The sequence below is a fragment of the Primulina tabacum genome, chromosome 18, assembly GCF_025594145.1.
Source record: "Primulina tabacum isolate GXHZ01 chromosome 18, ASM2559414v2, whole genome shotgun sequence".
Taxonomy (NCBI): Eukaryota; Viridiplantae; Streptophyta; class Magnoliopsida; order Lamiales; family Gesneriaceae; genus Primulina; species Primulina tabacum.
The window spans coordinates 24,170,450-24,191,112 of NC_134567.1; the positions used below are offsets into that span (position 1 = coordinate 24,170,450).

The following is a 20,663-nucleotide window of genomic DNA, read 5'->3' on the forward strand; positions in this document are numbered from 1 at the left end:
AAAAATGCTAAATATTATAAGAATGTTAACTTATATGTAGAGATTAATTAGGGTGTTCAATAATTTCAAGGCAAAAACTTGTGTGAGATGGTCTTACGGGTCGTATTTGTGATACTGATATCTTATTTGAGTCATCCATGAAAAAATATTACTTTTTATACTAAGAATATTACTTTATTGTGAATATCGGTATGGTTGACTCGTTTCACATATAAAGATTCGTGAGACCGTCTCACAAGAAACCTACTCTAATTTTAAATAATTTTAGAGAAGAATAATATTGAATCTTGAGGAAGGGTAGATAAAATTAAACATGTAGAAGCATTTATTGAGATTTTAATCCCAACTTATACCAACCAAAGTTCATCAATCAGAAGCATCTATAAATAATTTTATTTCTTTTGGCGAATTACACGATCCACAGAACATCCTAGGACTAAATTACGAAACTCGAAAAGAATTGAAAATGACCTTGCCACCTTCAAGTAACGGTGGAGCTGATCACTCTAGTCGAGTTCTCATCGTCGGAGCCGCCGGTTTCATCGGCCAGTTTATTGCAGACGCTAGCCTGAACTCCGGCCACTCGACTTTTATTCTCGTACGTTCGATACCGAGTTGTCCGGCAAAGGCCAAGGCTCTGAAAGGTTTTGAGGATCAAGGAGCCACCATCATTCATGTATGTGTCTTCTATTTGATTCGATTTTACGATTATGTTTGAGCAATTTCATTTTTTTCTTGGATGATTATTAATGAATTAACTATGCATAGTATTTGTTTTTGTTTTATTTAAAATTAAAACGTAGGGTGCAATAATCAACCAAGAATTGATGGAGAAAATACTAAAAGAACACAAGATAGATATAGTAATATCAGCAGTGGGTGGTGCTAACATTCTTGATCAATTGATCCTCATCCGAGCCATTCAAGCCGTTGGGACCATTAAGGTTAGTAAAGTGTGTGTGTGTGTGTGTGTGTGTGTATATATATATGTATATATATATATATATTTGAACATATGTGATACTGAACATGGAAATTGGTTTTGAATGATCAATGAAATCATTGGAGTTGCAGAGGTTCTTGCCATCCGAGTTCGGGCACGACGTGGCTCGTGCTGACCCGGTGGAGCCGGGGCTGAGCATGTATATCGAAAAACGAAAAGTCCGACGAGTAGTTGAAGATGCAGGCATACCCTACACCTATATTTGTTGCAATTCAATAGCTTCATGGCCTTACTATGATAACACACACCCCTCTGAGATCTCACCACCTTTGGATCATTTCCAAATCTATGGAGATGGTTGTGTGAAAGGTAATTTAATGTGTAGGCCATGATTAATTCATTTGCTAACAAAAACAAGGGATTAAATACAAATATTAATAATCATTAAACCCGAATTTAAATGCGATTTATCACACTTTGTTTTGCTAATTTTACCAAGTCTTTGTAAAATATAATACTTCAAAAACTCTAATAATGTTATTGTTTTTTGGGTTTTTATTGCATTGATCTGTGCAGCTTATTTTGTTGCCGGACCAGACATTGGGAAGTTCACGATCAAAGCTGCGGGTGACATTCGTACATTGAAGAAAACCCTTCATTTTCGACCACCCTGCAACTATCTAAATATTAACGAGCTTGCTTCTCTGTGGGAGAAGAAAATTGGTAGAAATCTTCCTAGAATCACCGTCTCCGAAGACCATTTACTTGATGCTGCAAAAGGTTCTACATTTATGATTCATAATAGAAACACATAATTTCAAGAAATTTTCAAAAAAAATTCTGCTGTCAAACATTAATAATACACATTCGGGTTTTCGAAAAATGTTGACATGTAAATCATACACACTTTATTAGAGTATCCGAAATTTTGATCTTTTAAGGTTTCGCTATTTGATTTTAGTTCCTCAAACTTGTACTTTCGGAAATCTATCTATGATTTATGTTTAAGGTATCTCGATCTCGAGTACACTATTATTTTCCTGAAACGAAATATATATAGCGAAATTTTCTGGAGAATAATGTCACCATTAAATTAGTGTCTTGTTCTTGGAACTGCTCATATATGCCATATGAACTATACTTTTAACTAAAGAATGCTTTCGATTGTCAGGTAAATACTCTCCAATTTAAATAATATCCCAGAATTTTATTTTGGCTGCAGAGAAAATAATTCCACAAAGTGTGGTGGCATCTTTCACCCACGATATTTTCTTCAAAGGTTGTCAAATAAATTATGCAATAGACGGGCCACACGAAGTTGAAGTCACGAATCTTTATCCAGAGGAGATATTTACAACAGTGGATGAGTGTTTTAATGGCTTCATTACTCAGATGAACTCCAAGAAAATTGAATCCATGGATGAAGAAATGGGAAACCCCAATCCGGTCTTACCAATATCAGCCACGTGTTCTTGAATGAATGATTTCTTGCGGCTCCTGTCTGTGTTTAACGTCGTTTTTTATATATATTTTTTGGGAATGATTTCACAAAAGAATAGTTTATTTGTTACCAATTAATTTATGGATTTCGTTGAGATAGAGAAATTATATTACAGTAAATAAAAGGGATTGTGATATTGTTTCTTTTTTTTTTTCTGCTCACAAAAAAGGATAAGAATAACCACACGATATCTGCATATGCTAATGTTCACAAATAACGTGACACAAAAAAGTTTTTTACGAAGGAAAGAAAGGACAACCTTATCACTTCCCAAGTGAAGATAAATATGTGTTGTGTGTAATAATTCTAAACAATATGGTAAGACTAAGTCAGCCAACAGTACTACGAAAAATATACACAACAAAACTATAAACCAAGCTGTTTATATTGGGATGGTGAAATGACTTGATAAAACTGCAATCACCCCTTAAATCAATGCTCCATTTTGCTCAAGTGACTCAACTACAGTATTTCTCTTTACCTGGAAATTTGTCGGTGAAAACCAGCAGAGCTACACATCATATACAGGTAGACGCTCTTCAATGCATACACGACATATGGGGCATTTCTTGCATTTTTCGCAACAGACACTGTGTTTATAATTCAGGAACGAAGCATTAACATTTTTAAACATCGAGGCATAAGATAAATTACGAGTCAGAGAGAGAGGGGATGGGAAGCTCAGATTATTTAAGAGCATCAAATTAAATGTAACATATTTAGGACATTAATATTCATTTCTCAGACACAGAGAACAGACAAGATGAGCAAAATGAAACAATGATAAGAGGGATATAGGTAATACCTGCAAAGAACATGATGTCTACAAGGGAGTAGAACCATATTTATTTGTTCATCGAAGCAAACTCGACACAGGATTTTGTCCTGACACAATAAACAAGCAAGATTATAATATATTCACATTTTGAGGCACCTATGGCAAGAACTTAGAGGGTGTGCTGGGCGCCTAGTTGACCACAATATAACATCTCAATGGGTTCCGAATGTGTCATCATTTAAATTTTTTTATCTTGATTAACTATTTATCTGTTATCCCCAATCACCATTAGAGACAGCGTTCAAAGTCCAATAACATAAGCTTCACAACTACATAACAGGAAAGTAGCGAGTATGAAATAAAATTTAATGAGTATTACATTTTGAAGACTTTCGAACTCATTCTGGGTAATGTTTGTGATTTCCGTTTGCTCAGCAAGGGCGGATTGGAGTTTCCAAATCTAGGGAAAAAATATAATAACAATGCCAGCCACACTTAATCAAGTATGTAGTATTTGTAGCATCAGCAGAATATTAAAAAAAAAAGTTGGTGGAAGTAAAGAAAACTAAAATTCCACCAATTTAAAGACACCACGATAATCACCTCCTTTGCAAGATCCGTCTTGGGCATTTTCTTCACATCATCTGGCGAAAATGTATTATACCTGCTAGGAATAAACAATGTTCATGATTCAATTTCATGCAATGATAGCATATTCTTTTTTCAAAAATATGATAACAATATTGGAAAATATGTTTCTTATCAAAAATTTTTTTTTGCGATTTTAGTCTTCTATATCGTCAAATTTCAGTTTTAGTCCGTTATCATTGTTTTTTGGCAATTTTAATTTTTTTTCTGATGATGCTGATGTGACGCCACTGCAATGCTGATGTGACGCTGAAGTGTGTAATGTCACATCAATAATCCCAATGAAAAATACTAAAATTGTTAAAAATAAGAAGATATATGACTAAAGTGATATTTATACGATAAATAACCAAAATCGAAAAAAATCAAACATACAAAACCAAAAAAACAATTTTCCCTAACTATATCTTCTATATAATAATTTATCTCCCACAATCACTGAGTGGTCCAAAATAAAGTTCAGAAAATTCACCCGGATTCCCCGGTATAATATAGCCGAGCTTGCTCTTCTCGACTTACTTCATCAATTGACCACCAGCCCAATAACCTGATATTGGAAATAATTAGCAAGAGTAAATTACATAAATAACAAGGTAGTTTCGCACCTTCCGTCAACTTAATGTCAGTACCTCGACCCACGACGCAGGAAGCCCATATACTCATAAACGCTTGGTGGTAGTCTAAAGGACCTTCTTGAACTGCCGTTATGTACTAATAATATGACTTTCTCATAAAACCTAAATATGGCAAACAACAATCCGGCTCCTTGAAGCAAAAGAAGGGGAGAAAACAACAATGGAATTGGAATGTATTTAGCACCAGGTGGAGTTCCCTGGAATCGACAACATAATAACTCTTTATCAACATTCAAAAGCATTTATAAAATCTGAAACTTAACTAATTTGGCTTACCTCCAAGTACATGAACAATAAGACCTGAAAACCAATAAGTGGAATTTTCATCGCGTGCCCACCAATGTCATGTAAACTGCACGTTCTGCTTTCTTGATTATCATCCTCTGAAGCTACCATGGCACCGTTAGTCCAGTTAAAATATCTAACATTTGTTGAAGATGAAGTGGCTGCTGTAAGATGAGAACGCCTGTGAATTGCGGGATTGTACCACTTGGTGCAAATAAGAAAGGCAAAGCACTCTGCAACACTAAAATAATATTTTTTTCCGCTTCAGCATGCACCACACAAGACAATATGTACAGTAAATGCAGGAAAAAGAGAATTGTATATACCCGTAATTGATAAATAGATCCCACCAACCAAGGCCGGTGACATCACCTGCATAAATCCCAGAAAAATAGAGAAATATTCAATGAAGATATGACATTAAACCCAAGATGAACAGCATAAACTGTATAAATTAATTAGTTAATGAAAAATTATATGAAGAATTAATTAGAAATTTCAGTTACAAAGAAAAAATATTGACAAGCAAGTGCATCTGCATCAAGAGAGAAAAACAATTGATTTGAAGCATAACATCAACAAGATGTAAGGAATCTGTTTCTAGCAGAGTTGTTGAACACTTGTTTTTTGTCTCAAACTCTAAATAGCTTAGGGTGAGAAAGCCTTAAGCAGTATATGAGGTAAGAAAATTAACTATCATGATCATGGTGTCCACATGATAATTAATGTGTTGAATTTGAAAACTCTGTATGATTTTATTACCTTTGAGTTGATACTGAAAGGGTAAAAAGTATCCATCTTCCTAGTCGTGTAACACCAGTTTTTTGTTCTCTTTCTCCCTTTCCTTCTTTTAACTCATATACTATAATTTTTGTTAATCATTTCTTGTGTTCTCATCTCATACCTTAGTATATATGTGTTTAAGATTGTCAAATGGATGGAACCCAGGAGTAAAACATTATAAGATCTCTTAATAGCACACAAGTTGAATTACCACATAGCTTCAGAAGTGTAAATGCTGTCGCAGCAATGAAGAAGACCATTGATATCACAACCCAAAAGTGCTGAAAAAGAAATATGAAAACTTTAGGTAAAGAATGAGTGGGAAAAAAACAATGATGCACAAGAATATACCAACCAACATAAATCAGAAATTTTTTTGAACAAATGATATTAATTATGGTGACCATCAGTATTGAAAAGTTTAGAAAAAGGTAAATAGCCACTTCTTCGTTGAATAACTATACAGTATGCAAAAGAAAACATCCATTTTTTGGTAAATTCCATGATAATATCATCTGGAAAGGGGAGAATTATGACATGAAATGTTTTCTTTACAGATGAATCATGAATGCCATTTTTAAGTTCACTATTTTTTTCCCGATTTTCCAGTTTACAGTTTCTTGAATACGGTTTCATAATTAAAAATTGATATAATTCATTGACCATTTACCGTTCTAAATATTGCATGTGACTTGTGTGACATTTTTTGGAAATAAATTAGAACCAGAGCTTTGTGTGACCCAAGAAAATGAATCCGTATCTTAGACCATGTGATGATTTAGTGTATCACTAGTCCAAGAATCGAGATTTCTAACTTCATCATGGTGTCCATTGAAAGAATGCAGTAATAACCACGTTAGGGAACTTGAAGCAATCGATGCAAATTCAGTTTTTGGAATATTTAGTGAAGGCTTTATACAATCTTACAGGTAGAGTTTCCCATATTGCCTCATCATTGATATTTTCGTCATCTCCAGGCATAAGGGATCGACACATCCTTAACAACAAAACAATAATAAATAACAGTCACTCTTGTCTAAACTCATTTACATGATCCTGAACAAAAATATTAAATCCTCGGGATAAGAATACAGAAATAACTTCTTTACGAGGAAGAGAAGTATTACCTGATGTTATCAACCAAAATCGCAGTTTCCAGGGCTAGCAGAGGCAGAAATACAATCTTCAAATTCACAGCTGCCATTCACCACATTCCATAAATTATATACAGTTATAGTTACATGTTTATATGCTAAAAGATAATAAAAGTGACGTTTAAGAAAAATAACGAGGAATGATGGACCAACATTAAATTGATTGTGCAAACTTTTAAGCAATTACCAATAAATAGAGAGCGAGAGAAATTACCATATCTTCTCTCGAGAGATACACACAGAAGTAGTTCGAAAGCAACGAGCAATGGTGTAGCCATGACAGAATGAAGTGGTGCCCACTGGCCATAGAAGAGGGCAAGTCATTTTTAAATTGTAGCCAAAGAACGCATTTAATTTTTGTTTGAGTGGTGGTGATGGTGGAGTGTGTGTGTGTGCGTGCATTTACTTGTCACGTGAACTAGCAATATATTAATTGATGTATTGTAAGGTATCATACTCGGCGATCATGAGGCATAGATGGAGCAGGTAAGGAGAATCTGCCCCTTGCAACAACCGCATGAAATAACCAGAGAGGAGAAAATATCAACCTACAGAGATAAAAAGAAATGGAATACTCAATATCGGAAAAGGCTGGAAGATAAACACACATAAAGGCTAAGTAGGCATGATCACTACCAGATTAAAAAAAAAAGCAGGAAATGCAGGATTATTATAATCAAATCCCGACCAGTTTCTTTGGCTATATAACGAATAGAAATGTATTGGTTTGAACTTTAAACCCAATAATGGACAAACTATGTAACATCAACAAAATATGAATGAAGCTAGCATGATCATGTAACACGTTTGTGCTGATAAACAAGTTCAACATTCCTAAATGAAAACAGATTCTGTAAATGAGTACCTACAGAGCATGGAAATCCATTCCTCCTGCAAAAGTCAAATCCGAACTGCACTAGAACTTCTAAAACAAGTCTGAAATCCTTTATACACGAGTCCAAATCTATAAATTTATAAATATAATGGAGAACAACAAAATAGGATTACATTTCATTCAAATCAAAGCAATTGCCTACACCATCGAGCTTCATGTCAAATATCATTTTGGGCTAGTAGTTAGGAAGACCTGATACACATTATTATGACCACGCCAACCAAATTAAACATAAAAATTTCTATTATTTCAGTTAAAAGAGATTGGAGTAGGAACTTGAAAATAAAAATGCAGCAAAGCTGGAAAGCATACTCAATAAGACAAGTGAGGGGAGAAGAGAAAAGAATCTACAATGAATCACCACATGCAATCAATCATATGAAATTCACACAAATCCAAACAAACAAAATTCCACTTTTTGTATCTCAATGATGTCAACGTCAACATCCTCTGTGCAAATTATACAAAGTTACAATCTTTTCTTGATAATCAAGCATAAAATCAGTTAAAATCGCTTGCACATCTAACACGGGAAATAAAAAAACACAAACAAAACGAATTTCCTGACAATCAAGCACATGAATTAAAAAAAAAAACCCCAAAAAACCTTGAATGAAAAAAAGATCGAGAAAACGAGTACATACCACCAAGTATAATTAACAGCGCCATGAAGCTTGAGAGAAAGAAAAAGAGTGAACGAGAACAGAAACCCATGCGCCACAACTACTTGTAAAGACTTCAAAATTCTATTCCAATTCATCATCCCCTCCCAGATCACTTGAATGCACAATAATACACACAATTCTTCTGCATCTAAATCCGCAAATAATCAGTAATTGGTGGGAAAAAAAGTTGCGAATGAAATTGTAGCGATTGATAGGAAATTCAACGGAGGTTTAATGCTAGCCCGGGTGATGTTCTATATATTTTGGACTTTGGAGGCTTCGTTTTCAAGGAAACGACGCTTTGTGCCTTTGTTCTTTGGTGAGTCAGGCTCCATATGAAAGGTCGAAATTATCCTCCTACAGGGGAGCAAAGGGTTATGAAGATGGGGATATTCATGGGATTTGGCAGGCACAGTGTGAAATTTCTTTATAATTAATTTTACTTATATTTAAATAATAATTATATGATAATTATAAAAAATAAGAGACACTAAATTATAAATTTAAAATAATAAATTAGAAAAGAAGAAGAAAACAAAAACATGAAAATCAATTATTCTGTTCAGGATTGAACGATGGACCTTCAATTTCTTTTTTAAAAAAATTCTCACTAAACTGCAGGTATATTGACTTAGAAATTTGACATTATTAATATATTCAATTATAAAAACAAACCACGATTCCATATTTTTCCTTCTATTAAGAATTTTTTTAATAAATAGTAACAAATATTATGTGCCCTCTTTTAGCAATTTTTCTTTATTTATTTAAGAAGTGCCCTTATGTTATTAAAACATATCGGTCCTTGATAAAAAAAAAAAATAATAATAATAATAATAAAAATAGTCTCGCAAATAGTCTTGCCCCGCAGACGTGACATTAAGCTTAGGGGAATCTATCCGCAGCGTTTTCAAAACTGATTCGAGCCGAATAATTTAATCGATAATCGATCAAAGGTCGGGAAAGTACTAAGAACCGTTTCACCTGTCAAATCGGTCAGAACCGATCAAAATGGGTCAAAAGCCGGTTGGATTAGTAAAATCAGTTAGAACCGAACAAAAACCGGTTCGACCGATTCACCAATTTAAAATTTAAAAAAAAATTGCTTTTTATTTTTCTTTAAAAAATTAGTTGTTATATTTAAATTTTTTTTTTGTTATATGTTGTGTGCAATAATTGTCCCTGCTTGATAGAGCGATCGAACCGTGATGCTTGAGCTGTTGTGCAGTTTAAAAGATTTGAGTTGCACCATTACCACCAGCTATAGCTTTTGGTAAAGTGGCAAGCGCTCGGTCCTACAATTGGTATCAGAGCCAAGTCACGGGTTCGATTCCCGTTGATTGCAAGGAGTGCAATTATTGGAAGGGAGATTGTTGGGTGCAATAATCGTCCTTGCTTGATAGAGCGATCGAACCGAGGTGCTTGAGCTGCTGTGTGGTTTAAAAGATTTGAGTTGCACCATTACCACCAGCTATAGTTTTTGGTAAAACGGCAAACGCTCGGTCCTACATTTTATATATATATATGATTATTTTGATTTGAACTTTATTAAAACTATTATTTTAATAATATTATATCTTATTATGATTTATTTATTTTTTAAAAAATTTATGTAATTATATTTGATTATATGTATATTGTTTAGATTTTATATTAGGATAGATAAATATTTTTTATTATTTATATATATATATATACATTTAAGATATTTACCATTTAAAATATATTATTTATTATATTATATTATTATTTTATATAATATAACAGTTTTTTGGTTCGGCCGTTAGTTTAACCCTTAGACCGATTGATCCATTTTTTAAGATATATTGATTTGATTCCATGTCTGATAATGGAAACATTGGTTTACGGAGTATAGATAACATAATATAAATGTAAAAAAAAAATACTGGGAATATTCAAATTCATATATCTTCATTAATTTTTGTAGAATGAAAATATAATGGAGATATTCGCAAAATATTTTTAAGAAATCCAAAGTTCATACTTGACCGTATATGAGAACATTATCAAATCTGAGAAAAAAAAAATTAAAATCGAATAATTTCCTAAATCAACTTAACACCAAAACAAAAATTACTAAAAATGGGTAAGATGTCAGGATTTTAAATTAAATATTATAAAAATCAAATAAATTTATAAAAATATAATAAATTGGAGAAGATGAGAGATTTGTAACGACCCCCCAAGCTAATTTGTCTTTTGTTGAATATCCTTAAATTCGACACCACCTTCCGGATAATTTGGTCGTGGGTGCTTCGGCTAGCCGTTTGTTGGTGCTCCTCCGACTGGCCGTTCCGCGGTCTTTCACACCAATTTTTTATTTATTTATTTTTTTTTCTGCTTATGTCATCACAGTTTCGTCAGTGATAAAATCCATGTACTGTTTCAGTCCGTCCGAGTAGTAATTTGTGCTAAATTATTATAGGTTTAGTCATCATCCGTTTTGATAATCGAAACACCTATCAGATATGACAAAATTATTTTGAGGAGAAATTAATTTATTACATGTATGGTTTGGATAATATCTATACTTCTGTACTATTTTATTAAGTTTGAGACACTTACAGTAACTAACTTTGGTGTCATGGTCTGTTTTAATAATTATATATATTAATAAAATGTTAAAATTTTAATTCAAGTTATATGTAGTTCAATGGATATAATCATTGTTTATTGGGTTTAGGTTATAGGTTCAATTCTTATTGAGGTTATTTTTTTATTATTTTATTTTTCAATTTATTTTTAATTTATATATCAAAATTACAGTGTAGTCTCTCATAATTTTTTATAATTATATTTTGATCACCATTTAAATATAAATCAAATGAATTATAAAAAATATGCGTCGACGTACTAGTATTTTTTAAATTTGATGGGTTTATAGTAACTAACTCTGATATCATGATTTAAAATAACTAACTTTGATGTCATTGCATCGGTGGAGGCCTGTTGGTTATTATTAAAAGTGTTTCAATTAACCATTATTTATTACTATTAAAAAAAAAGACTCGTAGAAACTATTCTTGGTACGTCGATGTGAATTTTCCAAAATATCCTTCAAGTTGATTAAATAAGAAGAAAATTAGCATTTATAATTTAACTTAATTGTATATTTATTTCTATATATATATATATACACATATATATAATTGTAAATACATAAATAAAACAAATTTAATTTTTTGTTCTCAATTCGATTGCTACATTTGTCTGTTATAAAGTAAATACATTATCATTATGTCGTAAGTAAATATTAATTATTATATTTATTATTTTAATTTATTATTATTATTAATTATTCTGAAAATTTCAATTTCACCTTCTCGGTAAAATTTCCTTGATGATGGTAATTAACGACAAATTTTGTTTGATGGCCATCTTCCACTTGAAAATCACTGTATTTCTTTTTAAAAGCTGATTTAATCTGATTTCCATAAATCATACAAAGTAAATGCATAGTATTAAAACAACATTTTACAAATGATCAGATATAGCATGCAACAGCATTAAACATTTTAGATGACATTAATAGTTTTTATTCATAATTTCAATCCTATTTGTTATTGTAAAAAGTTTAATTTTTTTTTCCTTTTCAGAATCATATCTAACCAAAAATATTCGGTTATTATTATTATTATTTTAATGAAAATTGAAACTATAATGTTTAATTTAGCGTAGATGGTCATGTCTTTTATTCCGTCTAATTCTAAGTTAGTTACTTTATATTAATTAAGTTATTGGAATATTTTTTAGTATATTAAATATTTGAAACAAATAATATTCGATTATTATTATTTACTTATCAAAATACAAGTTTAGTGCAACGGAAGGACAGGGAGGAGTTTAAACTGCATAAAGTATAATAAAATAAAACTGCTGTATCATAGCATCTGGCCCATTAGCTCAGTTGGTTAGAGCGTCGTGCTAATAACGCGAAGGTCGCAGGTTCGAGACCTGCATGGGCCAGGTTTTTTTTTCTTTATTTTTCAGTTTTGTTCAATTTATTGGGCTTTGATTTACGGACCACAAAAATGGTAAAATTTAAAGTTGGTTTCCAACTCTCACATATTTTATTTTTACACATTTGAAGACTTTGATTATCTGCCAACTTTATAATTTGGCTCTAAAAGTTTTGACATTTAAATTTGGTCAGGTTTAAAAAAAAAAATATCAAAACTTAGTAGATAATTAACTATTCACTAATCTTAATTTAAACATATTGTTTCCTAAAATTGCAACGAATCCATTTGGAAGCAACAATATTTTTTTATTTATCTCTAATTTTTTATTTCAGGTTCTTGCAAAAATTATTTAATTTCTTGTTTTTATATAAACTAATGTTTAGGGTGTTTAATTTATTAGTGACTTAAAACATATTACTAAAAAAAATTAAAACAAAAATATTTGTTTGCGAGGAATACTTGAAAATAGTTTGTGATGATTGAATTGAAAGACGATGACAATGATAAAATTATATTTAATTTCTGTGTTTGTTAACATAAAAATGATCAACAATATACGCTTGATATTTCTGCCGTTGTTCATTTGTTTAACAAGTTTCTCAATTTGAACAGTTGGCTCCAGATGTTCATATGTCGTATTTGACTTGATAAAGTGCATGTATTTTCTTTTGCACATGTTCAGTTTCGATTAAGTACTTGATTCAGGAATGCATTCGTTGCCACAAAAATCGAGGCCAGTCTTGTCCCCTGATGGTTTTTCAGCTCTTGCATATCATCTAGACTGACTGATGAATTGTTTCATATTTTGATCAATTTAGTCAATTTCTTGTTCTCGGAAATTAACTTTTAATGCTCAACATGTACTTGCTCATCTAAGTCTCGAACTTTGCAATTTTTGCTTTAAGACAGAATACTTCGTCTAACTGTTCCCAGTTAGGCTCTGTATTATTGTCAGTTGAGCTTATTTGCTTTTCTTTGATTTTTTTCGAATGATTGAGAAAGTTTATTGTACTCATTTATCATATCACGAAGTGCAGTGATGATATCATCTCGTGTAAAATCAGTTGAGCTTGAAATCAAATAGCTCTTCACTGGTGGATTTCAGCTCGGCATCCGCCATGAGGCACTGCACCTCCTCTTCATCATTATTGCTGCTAGAATACTCTGACTCGAATGACTCAAAATTAGAATATGCCCACTTGATTTAGTGTTTTCAGCCACAAGTACTTTCTGATATTTCTTTTCCTAAATTACTTCTTGTAATCCTTGAACCTTTTCTCCTTGTCATGAGATCGATCTAATTTTTCAGTTGACCTTCTCTTACCTTTCTTTAGCTTAGGGCAGTTGGATATGAAATGTCCGACTTTTTCACAATTGAAACACACATTGTCTTCATCGGTTGAATCTTTTTTGTAATGATTGTGTCTGCTTGGGCTTTGAAAATTTCCCTGATTATTCTTTAGAAACTTGCCAAATTTATTCACAAACAGCAACACATCATTGCTTAACTGCTCTTCTGATTTATCTTTTGACACAAATTGATCACTAGATGTAGCAATCAGAGCCTTCATAAGTTTGGTAGTTGATTTGCCATCAATTCTTGATTCGAGTTCAAATCCATACATCTGATGATCTGCGAATAGATCATGCAGTTCAAGCTTGTTAATATCTTTTGATTCTCGCATAGCCATATTTTTGATATCCCAATCTTGCGTGAGTAACCTCATCACTTTCAAGCTATATCCCGATTGTCATACTCTTTGCTGGAACAGCCAGTTCGGTTATGACGTTGCTCGCTCATTCATTGAATTTTGACATAGACTCCCAGTTTTCCTCTCGATGCTGTCAAATTTTCGTATCGCAAGCCTTTGAAAAACATGATCATTTTCTCCAATATATTTTTGGTAGTATATCACATTTTGATTTTGTTGAAGGTATTTTTGTGTAGAACGTTTTAGCTATGTTGTCTAAGTTGGCTTTCTTCTTGTTTTCACCAGTCTACTTCATGTGTGGCTTTTCAATCATTTGAGGTGCATCATTTGAAATTGAAATATTTGTATTGACCTTTATAATTTTCATTGGCATGTCTGTGATGACATACCATATATCATCATCTTGTGTAGCTAAATGAGTTTGTATCTTGATTTTCAAATTGCCAAAGTCCTCTTTAAAGAACATGTCAATTTTACTGAATGAGGCCATTTAATTTTATTGTTTAGATGCAAGAATTAACATGCTCCGATACCACTTGTTAGGATAAGAGATTGATTTAGATGCAATGAATAAATAATTTCAACAAATTTTGAAAATATTTCGGTTGGGCTTAGCAACACTAAAATGAAATTCTCGTCAGTTGGATATCAACAAGCTAGCAGTTGAGTACTACGCAGAAAGAAACTCACTGAAGTAGTTTGAACACATAAGTAATGAACCATTTGATTATCAAATGAAAGCTAAAAATAAGGTAATGAAATGTAAATGAAAATGTGTGTTTCTGAATGTTCAAAGACTTGAATAACTCTGATATCATCTTTTTTCCCTCGCGGAAGGATTTTCATGACTAAAAGACTTAGACAATTACAACAGTTTGCAAATGTTCACTTCAACAAAACTTATCACTGCCTAACTGAAACTATTAATATATTCACAAACTTAAACATAGTGATAAGTAAGATTTATTACTGTTAATTACAATGATATTTCAAAGAAATACTAAGCACAAAATGATCAGATTAAATAAGATATGCGTGAGGTGATTTTTTTTCTTGATTATTTAGGCTCTCAAAAACTTGATAATGCTTAATGATTCAAAAAGTTGGGAGCGCTTGAAAGTCCATCCAACTGGTCTATTTATAGGCATCAATTCCAACGGTTGATATTTTGAATCTGATAGCAGTTCCCGAATCAGGAGATCATTGTGTCATGTCATTGTCATTTCTGACAAATAGTACATTGTAGGTAGTGCACATGGACTCTGAAATTTTAACGATTTGATAAAGATGTTATACGATCTTGTCCGATCTATCAGCTGGGCTTTGATTCTTAAGGAATGACCTGGAAAGCTTCAAAAAAACGTCCACTACAAAACTTGACGGAATGGATAATCAATTTTCCTTCAATCAGTGACCTTTGAATCAGCTATCTTTCAATAGTTATGCTTGACATTAGTTAGTCTTAACATGATCAATTTTACTTTGACGATCAGTTCAACTCGGGAGACACGAGTAATCAATTTCTCCTTTTAATTCTGTCCGGCTTGACTTTTAATAAATCTTTTTTAATCAATAGCCTTATTTTAAATCACCAGAATTTAAATCATCCAACATTATAGATAGCTAAAATAATATATAATAAATATATATAGTAAGACCAAGAAGATCAAGGGATATGAGATTGTAGAACCGAGCGCTTGACATTTTATCAAAAACTACAACTGGTGGTAACATTGCAGCTCAAATTTTTTAAACCGACAACAACTCAAGTAGCATGTTTTGATTGTTATATGCAGTAGATATATTCACCAAGGATAAATAAAGTAGGTTATTAGAGATGAAATTTTGATAGAGTAGATAAAATAAAGTAAAAAAAAATTTGACAATTAAAAATATATTAAATAAAAACAACTCTAGACCAAAAGCAAGACCATATATTCATTACACAGTAATAAAAACCTGAGGGGAAAATCAAGTAAATTTGGATGAGAGATTCAGATTTAACACACAAGCAGCTTGCACTATATATAATTTCATACATAAAACACCCCTGGTCAACACATATATTTGATGACCATTATATAAAATTAATAATAAAAATTGGACAAAGTGTAACATGCCTTTTCTTTCACAAAATATACATCAATTCCCACAATTTAGTACATCACAACCTCCAGTGCCTCCAAAAATACACAGTATGTGCATCCTTGGGATAATTTTAGTACACATCAGAGCTTGACGTCCCAAGTTCATGAAGGCAACAGCAGTGGACGTGGGCGGCCTGCCCGGTGGTATCGGTGCTGGTAGCGAGATATATATGTTTTAAGGTTATTGCGTTATCATCAAATTTCGTGAAAATATGCAAAATTCACCACCAAGCAAGATATATATCTTTCCCTTTTGACATTGTAACTATTGTCAAAATATTAATATTAATATAACAACATAAGTAATTTATCAAGAAAAACACAACCCAAAAGCCACACCATATAAAAAAAGGGGGAAATTTTAAAATGTCAAAGAAAAAAAAGTCGATATTTTTAGCATATAATAATTTTTTAAAGAGACCTGTGTTCAAGGATACTTATATTGGTTCTTTGCCTTTTAACACTTGCAGAACTAGACTCCTCACCATTGGATTTCTCCATCACTGCTTTGAGTGCTTCTTGTATTGAGTTTATACTGTACTGTTGCTGCCGCAGATTCTGATCTTCACTATCAATAATATTGTGGTTAATCGAATCTTCTTCATCTCCGGTAATGAACAAGACATTCTTAACCCGGCCACCGAGCGTGGTTATTTCAGCCTTCAGAGTTTTCAACCTTAATGTTTTGAGAGTCTTGATTAGGTCTTGCAGGAGGTCGGATCGGTCATCGCAGCAGATCGAAGCTTTGATCAATAATTTACCATCTTCTGATGCATTATCCACGATTAGTTCATCGGTTTCAGTAGGGACCGGACTAGTTTCCGCTATTAGAGAAGTTTGGCGCTTTAGCTCCTTCACTTGTTGGATCACTTCTGCTAGTAATGAAGCTTTGTCCGTCTGAAAAAGCATGACATACACCTCTGATTAAAGTTCTAGAGTATGACAAACAAGAAAACATTTTTATGGGTTGAGAACGAAGGGTTTCATTTTCAAGAGTGTTAATTCCATCAAGAACTATGAAAAATGGAAAAAAGCACACAATTAACCTGCAAAACATTATCCATACATCGCAATGTTTGTGGATAAACGGATAAAGAATTGTAACAAAATAAAAGGGCTTGCAGAAAATGGCTAGGCAGTAACAAACTTGAATCATGCGACCAAAATCCCGCTTCTTTTAGTATTGTTCGGTGATAAATGTCGAGGGTGGGGTTTGGGGAAATAAACATAGGTAATAATAAAGTGTAAAAACGAGCCGAATTACTGACAGGAATGCTTCTTTGTCTGTCTTTTTTTAATCTTTAAGAATCCTCTATTAAATATTTTGACAGCAAATTCCGGCAAGAATTTTCCATGGAAGCTTTTGGACTGCTTCTTGGTTTCTCTTTATTATATCAAACTGAGCGATATTAACGCTTGCTCCCTTTTACCGTTCCCTTTTTCCAATTCCTCGGAACCAACACTTGGAATATTGTGGCATTTCATCAATAATAAAAAAGATTGAGAATAATTTTAGAATAAATCACAAAATTGATAAAGTGCATATATATATAAAATGAGAGTCCTTTATGTCATTTCTCCTACCTAATCATACATCCACTAATCAAATGAAATCCAATTCTTTAAGTACCTAAGAAGAATCTTAGGATGTAATCTTACAAAAAATCTTTGAACCCCCAAAAGATTATTACACAAAACTAAACTTTAGGTTTGCTGTGAACACTAAAATAAAACATGTGAATATGTTAGTTAGCGCATTAATATAATAATGATTCATGCAATAAAGTTCTGAATTCAAGTGTTGCATTTGGCTTACTTTAGTGGTGCTAGGGAGTAAGCTCCTGAGCTTAGCAAGATGATTATTGATCCTTTCTCTACGCCTCCTCTCAGCTTCACTGTGGCTTTTAGAGGCAGCAAGAGCCTTTGCATCCATAATCTCTTGAGCCGTCATTTTCTGCAGCTCAGCATGGAGCCCAAAAGGGGCCGAATGGGGGCCGACCATCTGGCATAAAGACTCAGAAATAAGCCTCATTTGGTGGTCCGAACCCGGTCCGTCGTACCCGAACTGTAACCCGGAAGCCATTCGGTTAAACAAATTACCACCGTAGGACGATGTTGGTGGCATTGGTGGCGGCGGAGGAGGAAGAAGAAACGGGTCGTGATCACGGGTCGAGAAAACCGGGTTGAATGTGTGAACAGGAGGAAGTGTCCACGGCAGGATTTGTGACATCTCAGGGAACGTTAAAGTTGATCCTCCCCCCACATTACCTCCAACGCCAATATAAGCATCGCTAGTATTTTGCTGCTGCATTTCTTGGATAACTGATGGCTCTTGAATTTGGCCGAAACCCTGATCAATATTAGTGATGTTATGAGTTATATAATGTGAAATATTTTCTTGATTCCCTTCTTTCTTGTTATTTCCATACATAATAATATAAGTAAGCCCTCAAACCCTCGAAACCCCACCTCAATTTATAAGTGTACGCATGTGGGATTTGAGGTACATGGTATAATTCCTTGGTAAACCAAAGCTACAAAAGAGGTCAAAAATGAAGCGAACTTTAGGGTTTTTTCATAATCATTTCATCTTTTTTTCACATAAAGATGAAAAGAAAATAATAAGTGTAAAGAATCAAGAAACTTGGATTCTACTTCATACGGAGGCCAAAGTGGATTATGTGAGTATAAAGATTTGTACCTTTGTTTTTTTAATACGAGACGGAGAGCTAGTAAGTAGTATGTTTGCCCCCTTTAATCTTTAGACCTTTTTTTGCTTCTTCTCTTCCTCTGCCATAGCCTTTAAGAAGTGGTGATTTTAGTGAATGGTAAAGAGAGAAGAACCCCTTCTTATCCTACCATTAATTTAATAACCTTTTCTTTTAATTATAATTATAATTATATTGTGCATTGTTGGTATGCTGGCTAGCTTTTTTGGTTGTTTTGTTTTCTCTTAGTAGGCTGATCCCCCATCGTGCATTCCACCCTGTTAGTTTTCTTCGTGCGTGGCGAATTAAATTTTATTTTTCCTTCATGTTGATAAAAATCAAGATTAAGGTATACAAGTACATATCCCTTCTTTTTTCCCTGAAAAAGCAATTCAAATTTTAAAAGAGAAAATGAAAAAGTATGAAATTGTTAGCATAATATACATATAATCAATAAATCTTTATTGACAATTAATATATATATATATATATTACTTTATTTTTATCAACATCAAGAAAAAAATTTATGTTATATACAATAATGAAAAGAATAAAGAGATGACTTGGTGTGATAAAATATGTATGCTAAGCTCCAGCCGCCACTCCTAGTCCTAACACATATATTATGATCAACAATTTTAATACCGTTTTCTGATATTTGAGTTGGTAAAGTAAGCGAGTGTTTGTCAGTTATGAGGAGTTCAATTATTCTTGTCAATACCTTTTTCGGATGAATCCCTTGCATAAGACTTGTCCAAAGCTGTTTACTTGGCTAGAGATTTACCCCATGCATACTGAGAAATAGCAACGGCGAATTATCATGTCATAAAAAAAAAATATACACTTTTAAAAATATATACTTTATTTATATCCTCCTTCATATGGTTACATGAATTATGTCGAAGTTACTAAAATATCATTTAATAATTTTCATTATAGAATATTATTTTTTTACCACACAAACTCTAATAACATGTAGAAGAGTATATACATATATAAAATATATATCCAACGTATATTTCTCGACCTATTATAGCACAAAAATATTTTAGACACAGATAACTCATATTATATTACTATATATAGTGTGTCGTTTTGCAATAATTGTTTCAAAAACATAAAAGGTAATGTTTGAAACTTAAAACAAAAAGTGATTATAAATTGTTTTCTTAAAAAATATGTTAAAAGAAAAAACCCATAATCACTATTTTTTAGAGATTACAAACACTCTTTAAGTAAATTTCGGAAACAAATAAATAATTTCAAGAAGAAAGGAAACTCACACAACACACTTATTACATACAAATTAATTTTATGTCGAAATGATTTTAAATCATCTTCTATTTATTTAAATAATTAATAAGCAAAATAATTCATCCTTTAAATAAAAGTAAACATAAGAGATAAATACTCCACCATGAGCTCATATATCAATTATTTTATATATGTATCAGCTTTACGAAAATTGGGTAACTCAGTTTGCTATATGAGTATATGGTAAGTCTTTATATATATATATATATATATTCCAATAAATAAAATATAATTGTGAAATGATAATACAAAAAAAAAAAAAAAACACATATACTAGTGTGTGTGATGATAAAAAGGGTATTGTACCATGGTCAAGCTTCCCCACGTTCTTCCATATTATGCCCTTTCTCTATACCTATTTCCACGCCAAAACTTTCTGTTTCCCCAAGACCCAATGTAATCATTGTGTCTTAGAACACACCCCAAACCCCACTCTACGCACCCCCACCCCCTCCCTCTCCCTACCTCTCTTTATTCTTCCTTACAGTTTCTGTCTCAATATTCAATTGCTT

General features: G+C 32.5%; 3 protein-coding genes and 1 non-coding gene across 7 annotated transcripts; 2 read left to right on the forward strand and 2 right to left on the reverse strand.

Annotated features, from left to right (window-relative positions):
- Positions 1–376: 376 nt before the first annotated feature.
- Positions 377–2,587, forward strand: LOC142533165 (leucoanthocyanidin reductase-like). The gene is made up of 5 exons (XM_075639831.1): positions 377–676; positions 804–944; positions 1,075–1,312; positions 1,520–1,723; positions 2,166–2,587. The coding sequence occupies exons 1-5, from the start codon at positions 467–469 to the stop codon at positions 2,417–2,419; spliced, it is 1,047 nt and encodes a 348-aa protein (XP_075495946.1). The 5' UTR covers positions 377–466; the 3' UTR covers positions 2,420–2,587.
- A 105-nt stretch (positions 2,588–2,692) lies between these two features.
- LOC142533313 (uncharacterized) lies at positions 2,693–8,579 on the reverse strand. Of its 2 annotated transcripts, XM_075640040.1 has the most exons (15): positions 8,267–8,579; positions 7,185–7,275; positions 6,942–7,026; positions 6,701–6,770; positions 6,501–6,570; positions 5,785–5,854; positions 5,117–5,162; positions 4,940–5,031; positions 4,782–4,900; positions 4,500–4,702; positions 4,343–4,417; positions 3,826–3,886; positions 3,602–3,682; positions 3,250–3,329; positions 2,693–3,034 (listed from the first exon to the last, which is right to left on the reverse strand). In XM_075640040.1, the coding sequence occupies exons 1-15, from the start codon at positions 8,383–8,385 to the stop codon at positions 2,956–2,958; spliced, it is 1,341 nt and encodes a 446-aa protein (XP_075496155.1). In that variant the 5' UTR covers positions 8,386–8,579; the 3' UTR covers positions 2,693–2,955. The 2 variants fall into 2 exon arrangements, with proteins under 2 accessions (XP_075496155.1, XP_075496154.1); XM_075640039.1 differs by having other exon boundaries at positions 4,782–5,031; positions 8,267–8,578.
- A 3,621-nt stretch (positions 8,580–12,200) lies between these two features.
- Positions 12,201–12,274, forward strand: TRNAI-AAU (transfer RNA isoleucine (anticodon AAU)). Its single transcript has one exon. It is a non-coding gene; the product is annotated as a tRNA-Ile (tRNA).
- A 4,075-nt stretch (positions 12,275–16,349) lies between these two features.
- LOC142533770 (transcription factor bHLH30-like) lies at positions 16,350–18,964 on the reverse strand. 3 transcript variants are annotated; one of them, XM_075640660.1, is made up of 3 exons: positions 18,831–18,964; positions 17,946–18,479; positions 16,350–17,026 (listed from the first exon to the last, which is right to left on the reverse strand). In XM_075640660.1, the coding sequence occupies exons 2-3, from the start codon at positions 18,438–18,440 to the stop codon at positions 16,541–16,543; spliced, it is 981 nt and encodes a 326-aa protein (XP_075496775.1). In that variant the 5' UTR covers positions 18,441–18,479; positions 18,831–18,964; the 3' UTR covers positions 16,350–16,540. The 3 variants fall into 3 exon arrangements, with proteins under 3 accessions (XP_075496775.1, XP_075496776.1, XP_075496774.1); XM_075640661.1 differs by lacking the exon at positions 18,831–18,964 and adding an exon at positions 18,599–18,776; XM_075640659.1 differs by lacking the exon at positions 18,831–18,964 and having other exon boundaries at positions 17,946–18,591.
- Between the last annotated feature and the right edge of the window lie 1,699 nt (positions 18,965–20,663).

Coding starts and splice junctions, on each gene's coding strand:
- LOC142533313 (XM_075640039.1), bottom strand. CDS start 8,385: ATGATGAATTGGAATAGAATTTTGAAGTCTTTACAAGTAGTTGTGGCG. Junction 5,163..5,784: donor TACACTTCTGAAGCTATGTG/GTAATTCAACTT, acceptor GGATTTATGCAG/GTGATGTCACCGGCCTTGGT. Junction 5,032..5,116: donor GATCTATTTATCAATTACGG/GTATATACAATT, acceptor ATATTATTTTAG/TGTTGCAGAGTGCTTTGCCT.
- LOC142533770 (XM_075640659.1), bottom strand. CDS start 18,560: ATGTATGGAAATAACAAGAAAGAAGGGAATCAAGAAAATATTTCACAT. Junction 17,027..17,945: donor TACTCCCTAGCACCACTAAA/GTAAGCCAAATG, acceptor ATGCTTTTTCAG/ACGGACAAAGCTTCATTACT.
- LOC142533165 (XM_075639831.1), top strand. CDS start 467: ATGACCTTGCCACCTTCAAGTAACGGTGGAGCTGATCACTCTAGTCGA. Junction 677..803: donor AAGGAGCCACCATCATTCAT/GTATGTGTCTTC, acceptor ATTAAAACGTAG/GGTGCAATAATCAACCAAGA. Junction 1,313..1,519: donor TGGAGATGGTTGTGTGAAAG/GTAATTTAATGT, acceptor TGATCTGTGCAG/CTTATTTTGTTGCCGGACCA.